The 18,589-nt window shown below is 35.3% G+C and overlaps 1 protein-coding gene across 6 annotated transcripts in view; it reads right to left on the minus strand.

Annotated features, from left to right (window-relative positions):
- Nucleotides 1–18,589, minus strand: part of scn1laa (sodium channel, voltage-gated, type I-like, alpha) — an 83,423-nt gene that overhangs the window by 44,437 nt on the left and 20,397 nt on the right. For 3 of the 6 annotated variants that reach the window (XM_088605427.1, XM_088605422.1, XM_088605426.1), the window contains exons 1-2: nt 18,382–18,579; nt 1,963–2,276 (exon numbers count right to left, since the gene is read on the minus strand). In XM_088605427.1, coding sequence (XP_088461553.1) covers nt 1,963–2,223 — 261 coding nt within the window. In that variant the 5' untranslated portion in view covers nt 2,224–2,276; nt 18,382–18,579. Of the gene's footprint in view, nt 1–1,962; nt 2,277–8,531; nt 8,646–16,537; nt 17,161–18,381; nt 18,580–18,589 lie in introns of those variants that run through there. The other 3 variants (XM_088605425.1, XM_088605423.1, XM_088605424.1) reach the window with 3 other exon arrangements.

The raw sequence follows: 18,589 nt of genomic DNA on the forward strand, positions 1-18,589 counted from the left end.
GTAGCTTAAATTATCGACTGGAAGATCACTAGTGATTGCAAAGATCTGGAGCTAATATAAACATCAAACTGCACAAGCACAAGCTGCACATCAACAGACAACAAATAAGCAAATCATATTTTTGAAGCAGTCCCCTCATTTTGCTTTATTTACCAAATTCAAGGAAATACTTAATATTCATGCATTTCAAGCTTTATAAATATTTATATGTGCAGTATATTAAAAGTCATTCTCATGTACCTAAAGGTCATATTATTACTAAAATAGTTACTTTAAATATATATTTTAATAAATCTAAAATATACTTTAAAAAAGTATTATTTGCACATCTTTCAGCAGATTCTGATTTAGGTTTTCGTGATCTTCTACTGAAGTGCATTTCTGAATGATGCATAAAAATGCAGATGTAAATCTCCACTTTAGAGCACTTCAAAGCCTTCCTGGAGCACAGTCTGACTTGTTCATCTCCAACTATAACACTTCTCATGTGATTTGTTGCTGATTGATTGTGATTTCTTGAAGATGCAAAACCTTTCTAAAGATTGTCTGTGTAGTTACGGGTAAGGCACAGAACGTTGTTCAGCATCGTGCCATAAGAGTAAAGAAGAAAGAAAGAGTACAGTGTGGTGATCTATGCATATGATGCAGTGCTCTGTTGTAGCTTGCTTTCTCTATTGATAACATATTTTCATTGTGTTATGACTCAGGAATCCAGTGTCATTTTGCATGGTAGCAGGTAGAAAATAGGCTTTATAGAGATTGCCCCCCTGAATAACAGTAATAAATTGCTTTCTTTCAGAAGCAAGTTGTGAAAGGACTTTCAAACCACTCTTAGTTGGGGGGGGGCATAACCACAACAGTGTTATCTTATACTATGATCCCTGTAACTAATGGTACCCTGGTGACCCCTGGTGACTATGGTACCCCATACTGTACATAGACATATATTGGAACAATAATAGGCTTATTCCATGCTGAAAAGAGAAGAAAGAAAACACGTTTCAGCCGTGGAGCCTTCTTCTTACTAGTTCCTTTGCAGCCTACGCATGCTGACACAGCTACCCACCTGAACATAGACATATATTGCTTATAGAAAGTCTATGCATTCTTTTAACCTGATACATAGACATAAAGTGCCATTCCAACTGGATTGAGGTCAGGGCTCTGACTCCCTGATACTTGATATTTCTCTGACCCAAGGACATTTAACATTTTTGAGCAATTCCAACTGTTGTTTGGCTGTGTAATTTGGGTTGTTGTTACACTGAAAAGTGAACATTCTTCTCAGTTTCTGCTTTCTTGCAGAAAGCAGCAGGTTCTCCTCCAGGACTTTTCTGTACTTTGCTCTATTCAATCCCCCTTATATCCTGAGACGTGTCCCAGTCCCGGTCAATGAGAAACGTCCCAGTATCATGATGCTGCCACAACCATTCTTCACAGTAGGGATGGTGATCACAGGCTGTTCCTCAAGCTTAAAAACATAAAGCCACACTACCATCCCTCCTCTCCACCAACCTCTGGATTTGCAGGATGGCAGCCTTTGGAAACTACGTATGTTTTTTAGATATGGGATTTTAAAAGATCATTAACCTTAATTAATGAATTACCTAATTTAAATGATTCGGTGGTTGTCTTGTAAAGATTGTGTTATTATCATATAAAGCAGATTTCAGGTTCCTCGCACTCAGTCCCTATTTTGCTACAACCAGGGGGACCTTTGCCTTGATGTGACAATGTATTTAAGGAGTAATGAAAACATACTAAGTTGTATCACTTCACAAAACAATCTGCATCTATTAGCTTCTGAGCAATACTTACGAAAAACTGAACATATTACAACTAATAAAAAGATATCCGACACAGCCAGCCACTACAGCAAAGAACAGATACACTTCAGAGCTCTGCACCAAATTCTACTGTGTCCAGAGTAAAAACCCTCTGTCTCTCTTCGGATGCACTCACTTTCTCATTGATGTAATAAGGGTCCAGATCCTCAAGGGGTTCTGAAACCATTCCTTTAGGTGTGTCACCATATATGAATGGCAGTGATCTCCCAGCCTCCAAGTCACTATTTGGTTTGGGGCCATTTTCGTCATCATCGGGACGTTCTCCTTTGGGTTTCTTTCCTTTCTCTTCTGCAATCCTCTTCTCGATAGCTTGGAGAGACTCCTGGTTAAACAGGTGGAAGCTGTCTGGTCCTGGTGGTACAAGCAGTTGTGCCATCTTTTCATCCTGCACCTTCAAAGTTAATGTTTAGCCTCCTGCATAAGAAAGTTCTAGAAGGAAAAAAACAACAACAAAATAAAAAATAAAGATATGAACCACATGGCAAGACTGGGTGCAGGGGATGGTCAGTTTCCGATATAAATATTACAGTTTCCTTTGGTCAAACCATGTGATTTTTGAGTTCAGAAAGGATCTAAAAGAGCGATAGTATGAATATTAATGAAGGAGACATTATGATGCTGTTGGTTATGAACCAAGACAATCAATTATTCACCTAATATTTACTACATTAGAGGAAGAAAGATGATCTACTTACTTTTGCATTGAACCTGCGACAGAATGCTACATAATAAAGGTAAAATGTTTCTTGTAACTTTATGTACAAACAAATAAATGATAAAAGCCCGCGGTGTTAGTAATGTTTATTTTGCAAGACAAAGAACAAATATTCCTAAAACATATTTCTACAACACAGAATTTCACAATACAGTATTTACACTGCTTTACAAGCCCTAGCATTCAGACACATGTTTATGCCCCATGAACCTAACTCTTGTTTTGAAGCACCTTCTTTTTATTGAACATTGCAATGTCCGTGTGTCAAAAAAGAAAACAAAGATTTGCTGGCCTTCTCTAATGCTTGGGCACAGGGGGCAGGGAAGGAACTGGATGATTTGGGGAAATGGTGCTGATGTTGTGAATGGGCTGGGGAGAGCAGAGTTGCCACCAGAAAGAAGGTGGAGGGGGGGAGCACAGCCCACCCGAGGCACATGGGTGAAGTCTGTTGTTATGTAATTGTTTTGTTTCTGTCTCAAAGAAGTGAACACAAAATAAAAATGAACAGAAGACAGTTTCAGTTAATAAGTAAGAGTCATCTTTAATCTGACATGTACTGTCCACATGGATGTTAAATGACTTTCTATGAAGTGTGACAGGCCAGCTGTAGTGAGGATCATGGTGGCGGCTGTCCTGGTACAGTAAGCTACTGTATGTCAGTTGCTGTAGAATTGTACTCACTTGAATAAGCGATACAGTAAAATTCAGTTTGTGCTATTAGAAATATAATCAGCAAATTCCTAATGCAGTATTAAAATATTCAAATAATCCTAAAAACCAATAGCTGTCCACTTAGTCCAAACCATCAAGATGAACACTCTGCAGCATATGAACTCATACAATGTCAGCTTCTCTAAATTCACTTAAATCAGGAATTTGATCAAAATCAGGGCTCACAAAAAGAAACTGGAATTTACAAATTATTTATTTCTATTTAATTCTACTATTTAGGTTCTGATAATAGAGAAGGATTTGTCTCTCATTTTTAATTTAGTTTTGATATTGAGAGCACCATGGCTGTAATTCATTGTCTAGACTGAATAAGAGGAAGAGAATGAATCTATAATGTCAATAACCCCAACTCATTGGCAAAGGAATGTTGTGGTTATCATATACTATTCCACAAAATTCACTGTTCAAAAAAGTGCAGTTCCTTAAGTGAATTGTTCTGTAAATACAGTATTTGTCCTGTGACACACTTATGAATATCAATTACAACAAAAAGCCTCCCATCCGTGTTCAGCAAAAACTGAAAAACAGATCTGAATTTTCATTTTTCATTCACATAACTTTTCTTTACTGCCCACTTCTGTCATTTTTTATACAATCCCAAAAAAACACCTTGCTCTACAGCTGAATTTACAATATGATGGTTGCTGTACAGGCTTTATCTGTTACTCCCTTCCAACATAGCTGAAAGATGGAATAGTCTGCCGCATACAACTATGCTTGGCCTTTACACTTAAGCTTGGAATACATTAACAGAAATATGTCTGTGCTTGAGTTCATTTACATTTTTAGGATATGCTTGTTCACATTTTCTCCCTGACATTTCTATTTTATCAGATTCTGACTTCCAGCATTGCCATTTTTTCCAAATGGGACCAATGGATTGGTGTGCTGGCTATATAAAACAAGTGTATGTTTTATGCATGTGAGAAATTAAAAAATAAGTGGAAGAATACCATAAGCGCAAAAACATCTGGAAATCCAGAGAAAAGTCCCATTGAATCAAGGAATCCATGTGGAGGATAATTCAATATCAGGTGCTGATATCTTTAACGGCTAATTTAGTGCTGTCTGCCTTATGTTTTGAAATCCACATCAATTTGCTTGATGTTAAACAGAAAAGCAAACTGCTTTTGTCTTTACTGTCTATACTGTGCTCACGGTGATGGTCAGTCATTTCAAAATTAATACTTTGTTTTAAGCAAACCTCTATTTTGATCAATTAAAAAAGACAATACAATATGCCCTGCACTGCAGACCCACAAAATGAAGTGAAATGTAGAAATGTAATGAGACGAAACAAAACTAGCATGCTATAGTAATAGGGAATATATATCTGAATAACAATGCAGTAGCACTGTACCAAACACCAAAAATGCATTAAGTGCTGATCATTTACCCTAGTGTCTCCTTGCATCTATTCTCAGTTGCCATGGTTACCACAGCATGACTTTTCATCTCATGAACACATCTATATTTTTGTTAAAATGTCTCAGAGTCAGTAGCAGACACTCGATAGAAGAAAGGTTTATTTCTGAAGACAAGGAACGAATGTGCTGAGTTAAACAGCAACAGCCATGCCAAACAGGAACATAGTAGAGGAGAAAAACTTGACTACATTCAATCAAATGAGAAAACTGATTTATCTGGCTGTCACTGGTGTCCTATTACAACAGCATCAGCAGACACGGCACAGAATGATGTAATAATCATGCCAGACAAGAGAAACAAAAATGAAAAAAAATGTTATTTAAGTAAAATACTGTATATACTGCATCTACACATAGTGTGCTTTATACTGATCTGCATGTATACATCCATCCATTTTCTAACAGGTTTATCCAGTACATGGTCTCAAGGGAGCCAGAGCCTAGCCTGGCAAGCAACAGGCACCAGACAGGATACACCCTGTATGAGATGCCAGTCCATTGCAGTGTGTGTATACATACAATATATTTGTTTATATGTATGTATGTACAGTTGCCTTTAAATTATTTGGAGTTGATTTAGCAAGGAAATTCCATTAATCAATAATATTGGTGAACAATAAAAATTAAAAGGTAAATAATATTTTATATTATATATTAAACACAATTTGTTACATAGATTTATAAATAATGCGTCTTAAATGTCAAAAATAAATGTGGCAAATGTAACCCTGTAGTGATTTTTTAAATTCTCTTGTAGCTTTAATAAACAGAGATTTTAAGCTTCTCTTGAATTCAGCTTGATTAGTTTTGGGTAAAAAGGAGGTTCAATACAGTCCAGTTCTGTTCATACAAATTTCACACAAAGGGTCCTCAACCTCCACAACAGTAAAAAAAGAGAAGTCATTAGATAATGAACATCCTAAACTGAAATGAAGTGTCAAACATCAGGCTAGTGATGTTCACCATGTTCTAGGCTAGTGAAATGGCTGTTACCTACCAGCAAAAGGATAGAATAATTTCTCAAAAAGTACCAAAGGCAACAATTAAGAACAGTCAACAATCTTGGGCATTGTGATCATCCAGAACACTGTTCAAAACTGAGCTCATGAATTTGATTTCCAAGGCTGAATTCCATGGCAACACAAAAAGAAGGAAAATGAACTGACCAGAAGGCCAGATGACATCTAAATGACTTCCTGTTGAATGGGACTATGTGTTGTTATTGGGTGAACCAACATATTGAGCTTTTCCTTAATAAGTGGTATGTTAGACACACAAAAAGCTCATGTTAATAAGAATGTCATCCCCCTGTTGAGCAGGGAAATTAATTTGTTTTGTATGTCCCAGTATTGTTATTATACCTGAGGAATTGGTGGGTTCCAAGGATATGAATGTTTTTTATACAAAAAACTAGAGCCTTTTAAACCTTTTCTCAGGAAGCTTGAGCTTGGTTCCAAATGGATTTTCTAGCAGAAGAGCAATCCAAAGCAAATATCGAAACCTATCATGAACAAATCATTAAAGATCATTAAACCAATGTAAGTGAGAAACATTGATTAGTTTGTAAATTATCCTTAAACAGTGGGAAAATATGCTCATTATGCTCTCCTTTAAATTCAATCACATTTTACAAAGTTACAAATACAATACATATTTGTTGTTCAAATGCTACTGGACGCCCTAAATTTTCAAAAAGAGTTACCTTTGAATACTTAATCTTTCAGGTATCCCAGTAGGTAAGAATAACATGAATTCACATCAAACATGGATGGCCAAAACTGTTTTTCTATAATGGATGTAAGGGAATATGTTTGAAAGAACTCTTGTGTAATATAGCATTTCCACTCCTTTCCAGAACTGTGTGACTGTATCACAAAACTTTGAACTCACTATTATCTTCTCTTTGCACTGTCAAAGAGGATTCAATTTTTTTTCTCCTTAAAATCAAGGCAGCGTGTTTTGAAGATGACATTGTTTGCCATTTTGTAGTTTAATAAAACTACTTAAAACATTAAAATTTTTAATGGTCAGATTGGTATATAATCACGATATGTATGGTAAATCTAGTGTATTTTCACTAGTACATGCACTTAAAACTGACCTGCATATCTCACATTTTCTCAATAAAGATTAAAACATCATTGAATATCAACATGATCAAATAGCATTAGGTCTTTTTTGTCAAATTAAATGTACTGTATGATATTCTACCAATTCTAGGTGCTCTCTGAAAAATAGACATGGTGACCCACCTACCCTAGCCAAGTATTCATGAGATTAATAATTATGTTAGGAATTTTTTTAAACCTTGATAGAAATAATATCAACACAAGTATTTTCAAAGTCCAGTTTTAAAAAGAAGTTTAAACTCAAACAGAATCTTGTTTATGGAAACAAACATAAGTAACAAATGCCTTTTAATTCAAATCTTGTTAATTCAAACATGGTTTGAATGAAAATATATAGAGAAATGTGTAGGCATTTATTAAAAAAACAATTCCAGTCAGTTGTTAGATTACTTTTTAACAACCCCAATTCCAATTACAATTGTGTAACCTGTAACGTGTTTTAAAATATTAAGGATTTCAGATTTCTTGACAGTTCCTAATGTACTGTATGTTATAATGATGATCAAAGGGTTAAATTTCCGTTTTTTTCTGTTGCACAAAATGTGCATAATAAATATCAATGGTGCCTAGTCTGGGGGTCATGCCCCTCATTTCAGACAATGAAATCAGTGACCATGCTGTAACAAAATAAACAAAAAACAGTATATTTAAAACATACAGTACTGTATATCCTCTTTCATATACAATTAGTCCTATTTATAATGCATTTTGTAATACACTTGCATGATTTTTGCAAACCCTACTACTTCAAATAATACAAGAGATCCATGGAAAGGAGTTTGTCAAAATTACAACAGCCACAAGCTTTACCTATCGACAGCAAAGGCGGGTTAATTAAAACATTCAACATCCTTTGAAAATTCAGATTTTGTTAGTGAACATGAAATATACATTTAAAATTTGGATGCTAAGCAGGTTTTCTTGCAAGCTAACAAATGGTAATTTATTGTCACACTCTACTTTAAGCATGGGTTTTAGAGCCAAACAATCTTTACCTTCATAATTCATTTATATTGCACATTTGCATGCATATTCTAGTACTTTGAATATTTCTGGTTTCATGCACTCATGGAGAAGAGCAAGGTTCTTGCACATGCATAAATATAAGCAAGTATGAAGAATAACGTGTCATATGAAAAATCAACAACATGTATTCTGAATAATGCAGTGTATTATCCAGAATGATACAGTATCTTACAAAAAACAAGCAAAGGACTTACATTTAAAATTTAGTTCTAATTGTATAGTATAAACATAGTATACTGTATATCAGTTTCCATTGTAGTTTATTTTCAGTTTACTTGTATTAAGCCTTTTATTTTAGACATTGAAGAAATTCAGTTAAAATAGTTAATTCACAGATTGTACTACTTCAGGGGTGTGTCTGAGCATTAATTTCATTACAGGAATTCAGTATATTTCTGATAAATACAACAGAAAATAAGATGTGGATGAAATGACCTTTTGAGCGCAATTATATGGGAGAGCCATTGCTTTTAAAACTAGTGCTTCACATTTAGATATGGAAATGTATGAAATGCGTCATGGTTAAAAATAAACTTGCTTAAGCTTTGAGAAAGCTTAACATTAGCTCATATGACATCTGTAAGCAACCAACCCCAACTTAAGATGTAGTCAATGAGGTGCCAGGGTGGATTCATGCTTTAACCCTGTTACCAACCTTTCTCTAAGGCCAAGTGTTGAAGATACTCCATTACTACAAGTTTTTTGTCTTCCATTATTATAGATACCATACTTTGGAAAGCTTCTACCACAGTTTAGGGCCACTGTCCTGCTGGAAGACAAAAACACTGGCAAAATATTTCATTTTTCTAAGCAGCAATGCACAAATAGTAGTTTTCAATGAACAATACTTTAAAGCAGTAGCGTAAAGATTACATTTCTCATTATTAAACTACACATAGCATAAATTGCTTTAATACTAGGGTTGAATACACTATATAAAAGCAGAATGTGGGAAACAATCCATTTCCAGCTCTAAAACAGGATAGATTTAAATGGACTCTATGTTATTATATGCATTACACTGTACTTGCTCCTTTCCTCTCTCTCAATATTGTTGGGTTATTGTACATCAAAACTCAGTAATAATTTTTGGACTTCCAAAAAGCAGTTTATAATTATAAAGTCATAATGAGACACACTTGAACAAAAACTACAGTAAACAAATTTAAAGAAAATCTTTACTCAGTGTGTTGTAATTGAGAGTTCATCCCAACCCCCATCCAGTGCCATTCCATTCTTACAACACACACAGACAAGAAAAGTGAGCACACTGTCATTTTTAACGCTGTCCTACTTCTTAACTCTAATTTTCAGTGGCTACGCAGTCGAGGTTTCACCAAAATAACCCCAGGCAAAACATGACCCATGCTTTGATTTTCTAAAGAATTTGCAGTCATTAGAATTGCTGGGTGCCTGACAGCTTAAACAATTACATGTGTGCCAAAATAAACACTAAACTGGCAGGATGCTGATTTCTTGTGTCCGCACTAAAGAATAGAGTCAGAGCCAATGGAGATCAAACTGGTTTAGACCTATGTCTAAAAATCTTAAAATGTAGAAAAGTGTTTATTTAGAGCTCATCTTAGACATCAGAAATGATATTATGCAGAAAGAGAAATTTCATTACACATTATTGATCATTTTTACACATGCTTGCATTAGATCAGACAAGAAAAACTAGAAGCTGATTTTTTAAGCACGGTTCATATTCACGATGCAGATATCAGTTGTGATTCAGAAATTAAAATGTCAGCTGTTTCTTGACGTAATCTCTTAGATATGCATAGAGGGACTGATTGATCACGAGTCTTAGTATCAGTAACAAATTCATTTAACAAAAGCTTTATTGTACTTTTGCATAAGACAATATGTATGTAACAGTATTTCACACTTTTATTTTTTGATTAAGCTAACACCATGCCCAACCGGGATTCACACTGTTACTCAGGAACTAAACGGCCACAATTTGGATCCTTGTAGCTAAAACCTATAACTGAGATATTAGGTTGCTTCAGAAAGGGGAGAAAGCAACAAGGTGTTCTTAACCATCTTTTACTATATTGTCAAAATCAAGAAATTAACTTCTCATAAGTAACAATATTGTTGTTTTTCTTTTCTCAAAACAAAACTGACAATGCAATAATTCTACTGGCAAAACAAAGAGGTGAAGACCAACTGACTTGAGAGAGACGGATGTTTACTTTGAGACCATTGTGCAGCTGGAGGTTGCAAGAGGTTTCACCTCTTCTGCTCTCACTGCGGCTTGTCTCTAAAGGGCAGCAGTACAATAAGCGACACAAACAATTCCTGCCTTAAACCCAGGTGAACCATTGCATCATCTCTTATTATCTTAGGCTGGCACCATGGCTCAGACAGAGGATCTCTGGAGGGTGATCAAGCACAAAACAAGTCTTTTCCCCTTTGTGAGTATCCATTGTCGTCTTTAAATCAAGATTAAACATTCAGACAGATCTTTGTCATAGTGCCTCTAATTCTTACATTAATAATCCCCCTACGTACTGCACAAGTTGCAGATTTCAGGCAACTGAAGTGAAACTAGTGTTAAATTATATATCACCTGTTAGTCCAGTTTACTTAAATATGGCTATATACATTGGAAATGTGAGAAAGGGGAAAAAAATAAAAAGGTGTTTTTCAAATTTACTTGCTCATTGTAACAGCCCTGTCTGGGATTTGCTGATCTAAAAATATATTGCCAATATTTCTAAACCAGTGTCTTCCCAAAATCCACTAATTAACTGAAATACTATAAAATAACTGGTAAATTCATATTGCGTACGCTTGAACTGAGTATAAACTCTGATTCCCATCAACAATATTATACAGTAGGTCATAATGTACAACTGTATATGACTTCAAATTAAAACCTAATCAGTTTTCCAGTTTTTCTCCCATTATCATCTTGAAGTCACCTGGGCGCTGTATTTGGACAGCTAGTTGATGTCTAGGATTTTTGTTACTACTAGGCTAATCAGAGATTTGTCAACGGTATTGCTTAATATGGAGATATCAAACAATCGTGATTCGGAAAAAAATAATTTTAGCTATCTTCTTTACTTAATTCACCAGATCCTAAATACTGTTTGCCAGGGGAACTGATTGATCAGGAGCCTTAGTATAAGTAACAAATTTAAAGTAATGTAAAAAAATGGTTGTTACACTTAATAGATAACTTCAGTATGCTAATATGTCTACAACACTATCCCCCCCCCCCCTCCCACTCTTTTTGGTCAAGCTAATGCAATGCACAACCTGGATCCACACTATAATTCAATTCAGCAACTCAACAGCCACAAATCTGGACCCTTGAATTCAAAACTTGTAACTTAGTTTTATATACATGTTATGTCTTTCAAATCTTAGACTACAGTGCCTTACAAAAGACACAGTTTGTGACCACTTACAGACCACCTCTAGATAACAGGTTTCAAGTTTTTCCACAGATTCTCAGTAGGATTCAAGTCAGGAATTTAACTGGGCCACGAGAGGCATTCATTTTTTTTTTTTATTCCGGTGTAGCTCTGGACTCATTATCTAGCAAAAAGTTGATTTTTTTTGTCCAAGTGTTAGATCTGATGCTGGTTTTTCTAGATGTTTTGCCAATACTTTGTTTCATCTATGATCCCATCAGTACTGAAAAGCTTCACAAGCTAGCTGATGATAATCATAAATATAACATAATGTTATATAACATAAATATAACACCATGTTTGATAGTAGGATGTTGGTTTTAATCAGTACTTGATTGAGTACTGTGTTCACGTTTCATCAGATGTAACTGCATTTAGACCAAAAAGTTCCAAATTTGTCTTGTGTGACCCCAAAATCTTTTGTCACATATTTTCAGTATCATTAGGTTCTTTGTTGAAAACCCCATGAAGGATTTGAGATTTATTTTCTTCAGTTCTATACAAGCCCCATTTGTAGAGTGACTTATACTGCTGACTCATTGACGTTTTCTCCTATCTCAGCCACAAAAACTCTACAATTCTTTCAACATTGTCCTCAGTCAACATTAGCCTCAAGGTGGTATCCCTAAACTGTTTCACTTGCCAGCAGCCATATCACCCTGCAACTCACAACTGGCAACCCAGTGAAGCTAAGCAGGCGTGAGCCTGGTGAGTACCTGGATGGGAGACCTCCTGGGAAAAACTAAGGTTGCTGCTGGAAGAGGTGTCTTGCTGTTTACCCCCCTCTGTGATCAGCAAAGACACCTGTTAACCATTAAAGGACAATAATTGCTGGTGAGCCTGCAACCCTGTTCCTCAATAGCAGACAAAGCTAGGTCAAATGATGGAGTATCACTGCACTATCATAAGTGGTAATTCTCTATATGTATCCATGCAACAGCTAAGAAAGAGTAACTTCCGATTTATGTAAGATTCTGGTTACGTAAAGACTTGAGGAACCAAACCCTTATGTAAGTGGGTGTATAACAGATACTAATTACTGCTTCAAAGTGCCATAGCTGCAAGCTTTAAAGCAACAAAATGTGAAACCTGTGCCTGGGTCTCAATACTTTTGCAAGGCACTATATCTTATGATAAGGATATACTTTTACTTGTGTTAGAGTATGTGTTTGCACATGACACCAGGCTATTCATTCCATCTTGCTCATTTGGTTTTTATCTTTAGTTCCGGCAGGCTACTATGTTATTAGAAAGTAATTGCTCAATATGGGAATGTTCACAGAAATGGCAGATCAGGGATAAATTCATAGATAAATAGGTGTGGGAGGAAAGAGGAGGGGGAGGAGATACCCTCCTTGGTAGTTGTTTATCATTTAATATGTATGATAGATTAATAGGCTACATAAATATACTGTACATAACATCAAAATAAATGTAAAACTCTTTTTAGAAATGTTCTTTTTTAAAATAAGGTATATTTATGAATTTATGTTTTCATAATAATAATGTACTGTATATAGAATTTGGGTATTGATTAAATATGTTGTTATCATTTTTATTAATTGATCATTCATCACATATCATGTTACACCTGAACATCAGAATTAGGTGGCATGTGCAACACTTCAGGTGGACTCTCCAGCAGAAGAGTCAGATCTTCTTCAATGATGGATCAAGGTGTTTTTTAGACCACCCTGTCAGTGAGTGTGGTGCTCATGTACAGAAATATATTCAAATCATTTTATACATCATACCAATTAAAGGAGAGGTGCAGGTGTGATGCCAACCTGACTGCACAGTGATTCATTGAACAAGACCTGGTAACTCACTTGTTACCCTTTCTGCAGGCTAATCCTAATGTGACCACATTCCAACAGGATAGCACATGTACTCTTACTATTTCTGTAATGCCAGCTTTCTTGCAAGATGATATTACAACAGTTATGCTCTTGATGCCCTATTAGACAGAACATTTGTGGGATGAGCTGAGATGTCCTGTGACACCCAGGGCTCAGAGACCAGTAAACAAGCCTTGCATGCCCAGGCTCTGTGAGAGGAAAGGGACAGCATCTGCAACCTAGTGTATAATATGTGGTGCAGATGTACAGCTTGCATTGCTTCCAACAATGCCCACACACATTGCTAACCTATGACTCTTACAGCAGACCTCCTGTTGATCAACTGTTCATGGCAAATGTTAATCAGCACGATGAATTCACCTGTGCCAATGTCAGTGCACCTGCCACAAGAAAAGTTATGTTACTTTCTTGACAATAACTTTGTTATTTAATGTGTTGCAACTCTAAGTGCTAGCCTTTTTTTTAAGCCTAAGTACATATATTCTTCTTTAACACATGCTTGTGCCAGACACAGCTTGGAACCAAGACAGCCCCACACCTACCACCTTCAGAGCAAACCTAATGATATCTGGAAAATAGTCTATTCCTGTTTTAGGTAGCATGATGGTGTATGAGTTATTATTTAACTATGAATTTCACAGTCTCTTGCCTTATAAGTATAACATCAGCAGAGACATGCATCTGCCTTCACTAGATTTAAGAAGCAATCTGCTTTCTAGGACATTTTGAAATGATTTTTATTTGATTTTATGAGGGTTAACTACAGGAGAACCATTTCACTGTTCTTTCAGAAGCAGCTTGGCACTTCTTAGGAATCTCAGGAACCTTAACATAACAAAGCAAAAACTGTAGTAGAACATGCATACACACAGACAACTTCATTTGTTTAATATGTACTAATAGTAATGGATAATGCTACATTAACCTTTGCAGTTGTATGCTAACTTTCGTACACACACTTATGAAATGATAACCTTACTACGATATATCCTGGCAAGTATTTAACTATATTCATTTTGTCAGAACAGGTGGTTGAATAAGACTAAGTGGATGTAAAGAATTACGTTTCTTTTCAGAGTTTGACAGACTGACCTTCACTAGAAAATGCTTCTATTGTTTATATTCTTGTGGGTCAAGAGGGGTAAGGGATATTCTGACAAATAAATAGTATTTTTCATTATAAATCAAATATATTTAATTTTTGATACTTTCAAAAAACACTGCATAAGGTGTTTACATAGCCTTTTTGGACAACGAATTGTATAAAAACCTTCACATGATAATATTGCTAGATAGTAATAATTGTAACATCAATAAAAAGGACATAATGGTAATTTTTTGATAATCTATCTTCCAAATTGTATAATTTCGGTTTCATTTGTTTGCAATTTGCTAATATACAAACTGCAATTCATGTCACTTTGTGTTGATTTTATCACATTTAGCTCGACAACAAGACACATGAAACATGCACACTAATAATTTACAACAGCTAAAAAAATGGCTATATTTCTTAACGGACAGTCCCTTTGTCAAGTATTTCCTTGAAACATTCCAAAACTGTACGTTTCCGATCTACGGTAGACATGTTTATTTATGCTGTACGGAAACGTCTGGTGTCTATGGGCGTAGTCGAGTGCTGCTGTCCAAGGTGCTGAAAGCTTTTCCAACAGAATAGCTGGAGTGGCTCGCTTCTGCTATTATGGCGTATCACTAGATAATACTTTCGAAAAAAGTTTTTTTTTTAAGAAACCATTTTTTTCTTTCATTCTATACACACATAAATGCTAATCGTTATGTGTGACAGACCTTGTGCAAGGACATTACATAGACATCAATCATAATAGGTGGACGATAGAAATATAAGACGATGAAGCAATCAATATTCCAAATAATACCCACACCAAAACACTTCCCGAATGACTCGCCATTTCGCCACCCGATCGCCTCTGGTTTACATTGCGTTCCTTAACAAAACCACCACTTGGCTCATTAAATTACTTCAATCTATATCACCAAGTGACACGTGTACTTAAAACCGCAATACCCACCTAAAAACATTCTAAATAAATGAAAGTAAAGTGGACTTAAATAATTATACTCAGAGTTCTGTAAGCTTAATGTTCTAGCCGCTTTTTTTCTGGAATCTGTAAACGAACTGAGTTAATATCTATATACAAAAGGGAATAGCTATTATATTAGATGGCACCAGCAAAAAAAAATGCTTGAAACGTTTGTTTTTTTCCATCGGCATCTATTACCGAAGGGATTATATAGAAGCATATGTGCAGTATACAGTGGATGCAAAAAAAAAAAACTACACGAATAAAATATCACCACCAGTTCAAAACAAAACACAAAAGCCAGTCTAAAAGAGAAAATGCTCTGAAAATACAAGTTCCATTTGATGAAGGATTTCTAGAAGTGAATGTCTCCTGACTATTCATGCGTTAGTGCTGGTCCTACTAGAAATTTCTCCCTACAGCTCCCAGCATGGCTGCCGGATGTCTGAAAAGAAATGGGGTCTTTACCATTAATTCACGAAAAAGCCCAAAAGAGGAAGAGCAAAAGGTCAAAGGATATTAGTCACACTGGGTGCTATAATAGTGCAAATGATTCTAAACTGACTAGCCCCAGGCTTTATATCACAATCTTGCATTAATCTGTTCGCGTTTTCCACAAAATATGCATCACTTCTGGTCTTACTTGTAATTTTATTGGGATTTGGGTTGACCAAGCAGAAAAAAGGATGTACCATAAATTATAGTAATACAAACGTTGGAAATGCATTGGTTCAGACACACACAGACACATACACAATACAAGTCTGTTACTGTAGCACAATTCAATATTCTAATATTATTGCAATGCATGGGAATTCTTAACAACAATAAACACCAAACAAGCTAGCAATGTATTCATTTAAAATAAAATTATTTCAATTAGTCAATCTACTTCAGATTACCAGCTATAACACAGTATAAAGTTTTAAATAACGACAGTTATGAAGTCTGTTGTATCAAGACAACAATTGCAACATTTTCTACTGCTGGGATAAATAATGTTTACGATTATTCATTTACATTCGTGCTGTATGTACATACAGTACATATCGACGCACACAAAGATTATGTTCATGCTTTACTTAATACAAGTAACAAGTATAATTCTGTCAACATTCTGAAACATCACTGCTTCGTGAAAGTCAAATCGTAATTTCCAAAAAAAGACAAGAGAAAAACAACACTTGAGCTTTTCTGCTTATAAACAAAAACATCAATCTGCAACACAATATTAACAGGTAAAACAAGCATTTGGTAAATGTTTAAATTCCAATGCACCAGGAATCTAATAAAACGATACTTCCTTACATTTGGAAGAGCAGACGTCGTCATAAAAGGTACCTTGCCCATTGCAGATTTTCACGGTAAGAGAGAGAAAGCTGCAGCTGTCGCCATATTGGAGGTTTCATTTATTTTCCATGGAAAAGGCTCTAAGCCTTTCTTACCGCAACATCTCCGCCCTGCTCTACGAGTCTGAGAGGAGAAACAGCCCCCCAAACCAGTCAAATCATTCACACTTTAAAAATAACGCTTAAAGCCACTCCTTGCTTCATACTTCGAACAGAGAATGCCTAAATTATTAGAACTCAGGCTTTCTGTTGCAGTATTAGTAAGAAAGAGTTTATCCGTGGGGTAAAATAATATTTTAAAAATCCCGGTTTATATTATTTTATTGAAAATATATCACTGTAGTCGTGAGTTAGTTTCTTCATTGCATTACCATTGCAAATGTTACTCAGCTCATATCCAATCATATCAATAATATTTGAACTTCAGTCGTCAAATAATTTGATTAATCTGTTCCCAATAAGAGTTACCAGTTTAGATTTTTGTTTCGCTGTGGTTGCTGGTAGGAGAATATATCACGTGTACTATACACAGGTTATGAAAATTACCGGACAGAAAAGCTTTGCCAGATTTATTTTCCCATGGCCGATACTGTAATAACCCCTTTCCCCACCTACACTTTCAGAAGGAGGCGCACCTTAGGATGGATGAGAGTCATAAAATATTTATTGAGGATGTCACTAGAACTACAGCTTCTTCTTCTCTTTATCTCCTTAAGTTATATATCAGTAAACTGATGTATCTATTTCACGGAATGTTTAAAATTGCGTTTATACTCCCAAATGATATAAGCTTATTTCAACAGCTTGCATTACGTTCATTAACTAAACCCGGTGGCACAAGCAGAAAACAAGCATTTTTTCTAGTCAGTGGTATAAGATATGCGTCAAGCATGTCAGGCAGTTTCAAAAACTGCAAAGCTTTCATGTTTTAAATAAATCTGAGAACATTTATTTGTGCATTCCCCAAAAAACATCTGTAGATACACAGTGGTTGCTATGAATGTCTGTATAACAAAATTAATATCAATTTTGTCGTCTAGGAAAGGTACAGTATACTGTACATTGTCTTTCGCATTCAAACCGAACCATAGCTGTTTTTGTATTTCTAAAAGCATTTCAATAGCAAGGCTGAGATCTTTAAAGGTCTATGTCGTCTCGAGACTTCTAAAAATAAAATACGAATTAAGTTTATTATCATTTTATAATAATGCTGTGACACCAAACGAGCCTTATAATAGTACCGACTCAGTCCAATCAGGCAAGAATTATGCTTTGGATTATAAAAATGTAAAAAACGTTGGATTCCATTATTTAAGCAGTAATATGTTGCTTAATGCAAATGTTCAATAAGGCCAAATGAAGGTCGATTCTGTGAGACAGTTTACGTTAGAAGTCAAATTATAGTAAGAATCATATTGATGGTAGCTGACGCCTTTTTCAGTGTCGGCACTAAAAAGGAAAACGGCGAGGACATAGAATTAGCTTTTAAGAAGCTTAACTTCTACGGCTATTATTGAATTAAAGCCGGCTGATATTCGTTTTTATACATGGTTTAAGAAGGGAACTGTTAAATCTGATAATACTTGTCAAAATGTCAACATGATAAGATCGTTCAAATATATATATGCTTTATGGACATTGAACCTGTTTTTTTTTTAAGAATGAAATTTACTTTACCTAAACTGTTCATATAAATTTAATTGATTCATCGTCTATTTTCAGTAATATAGAGTTAAAATGTATCCATACTATTTTCACCACTTTTAGGCGATCCTAACCCAGCCACCCCCTCTATCTACTCACCATGATCAACCAAGGCTGGTGGTTTATCTGGAAATGTTCTGTGGATCACTTCTTTTTTCTGCGAGTAAATCTCTATTTTTTAAGCAAGCAGATCTACCAACTCGTATGATAGATTTTTTTTTTCTCTAGGCAAAAATCTTCTTCGTTATAGTAGATAAACACAATCATAGGAGAGAGCTAAACAGAAGCTGCTAGTCTCGCCTTGTAA

This window comes from Lepisosteus platostomus, chromosome 14 (genome assembly GCF_059453375.1).
Source record: "Lepisosteus platostomus isolate fLepPlt1 chromosome 14, fLepPlt1.hap1, whole genome shotgun sequence".
NCBI lineage: Eukaryota > Metazoa > Chordata > Actinopteri > Semionotiformes > Lepisosteidae > Lepisosteus > Lepisosteus platostomus.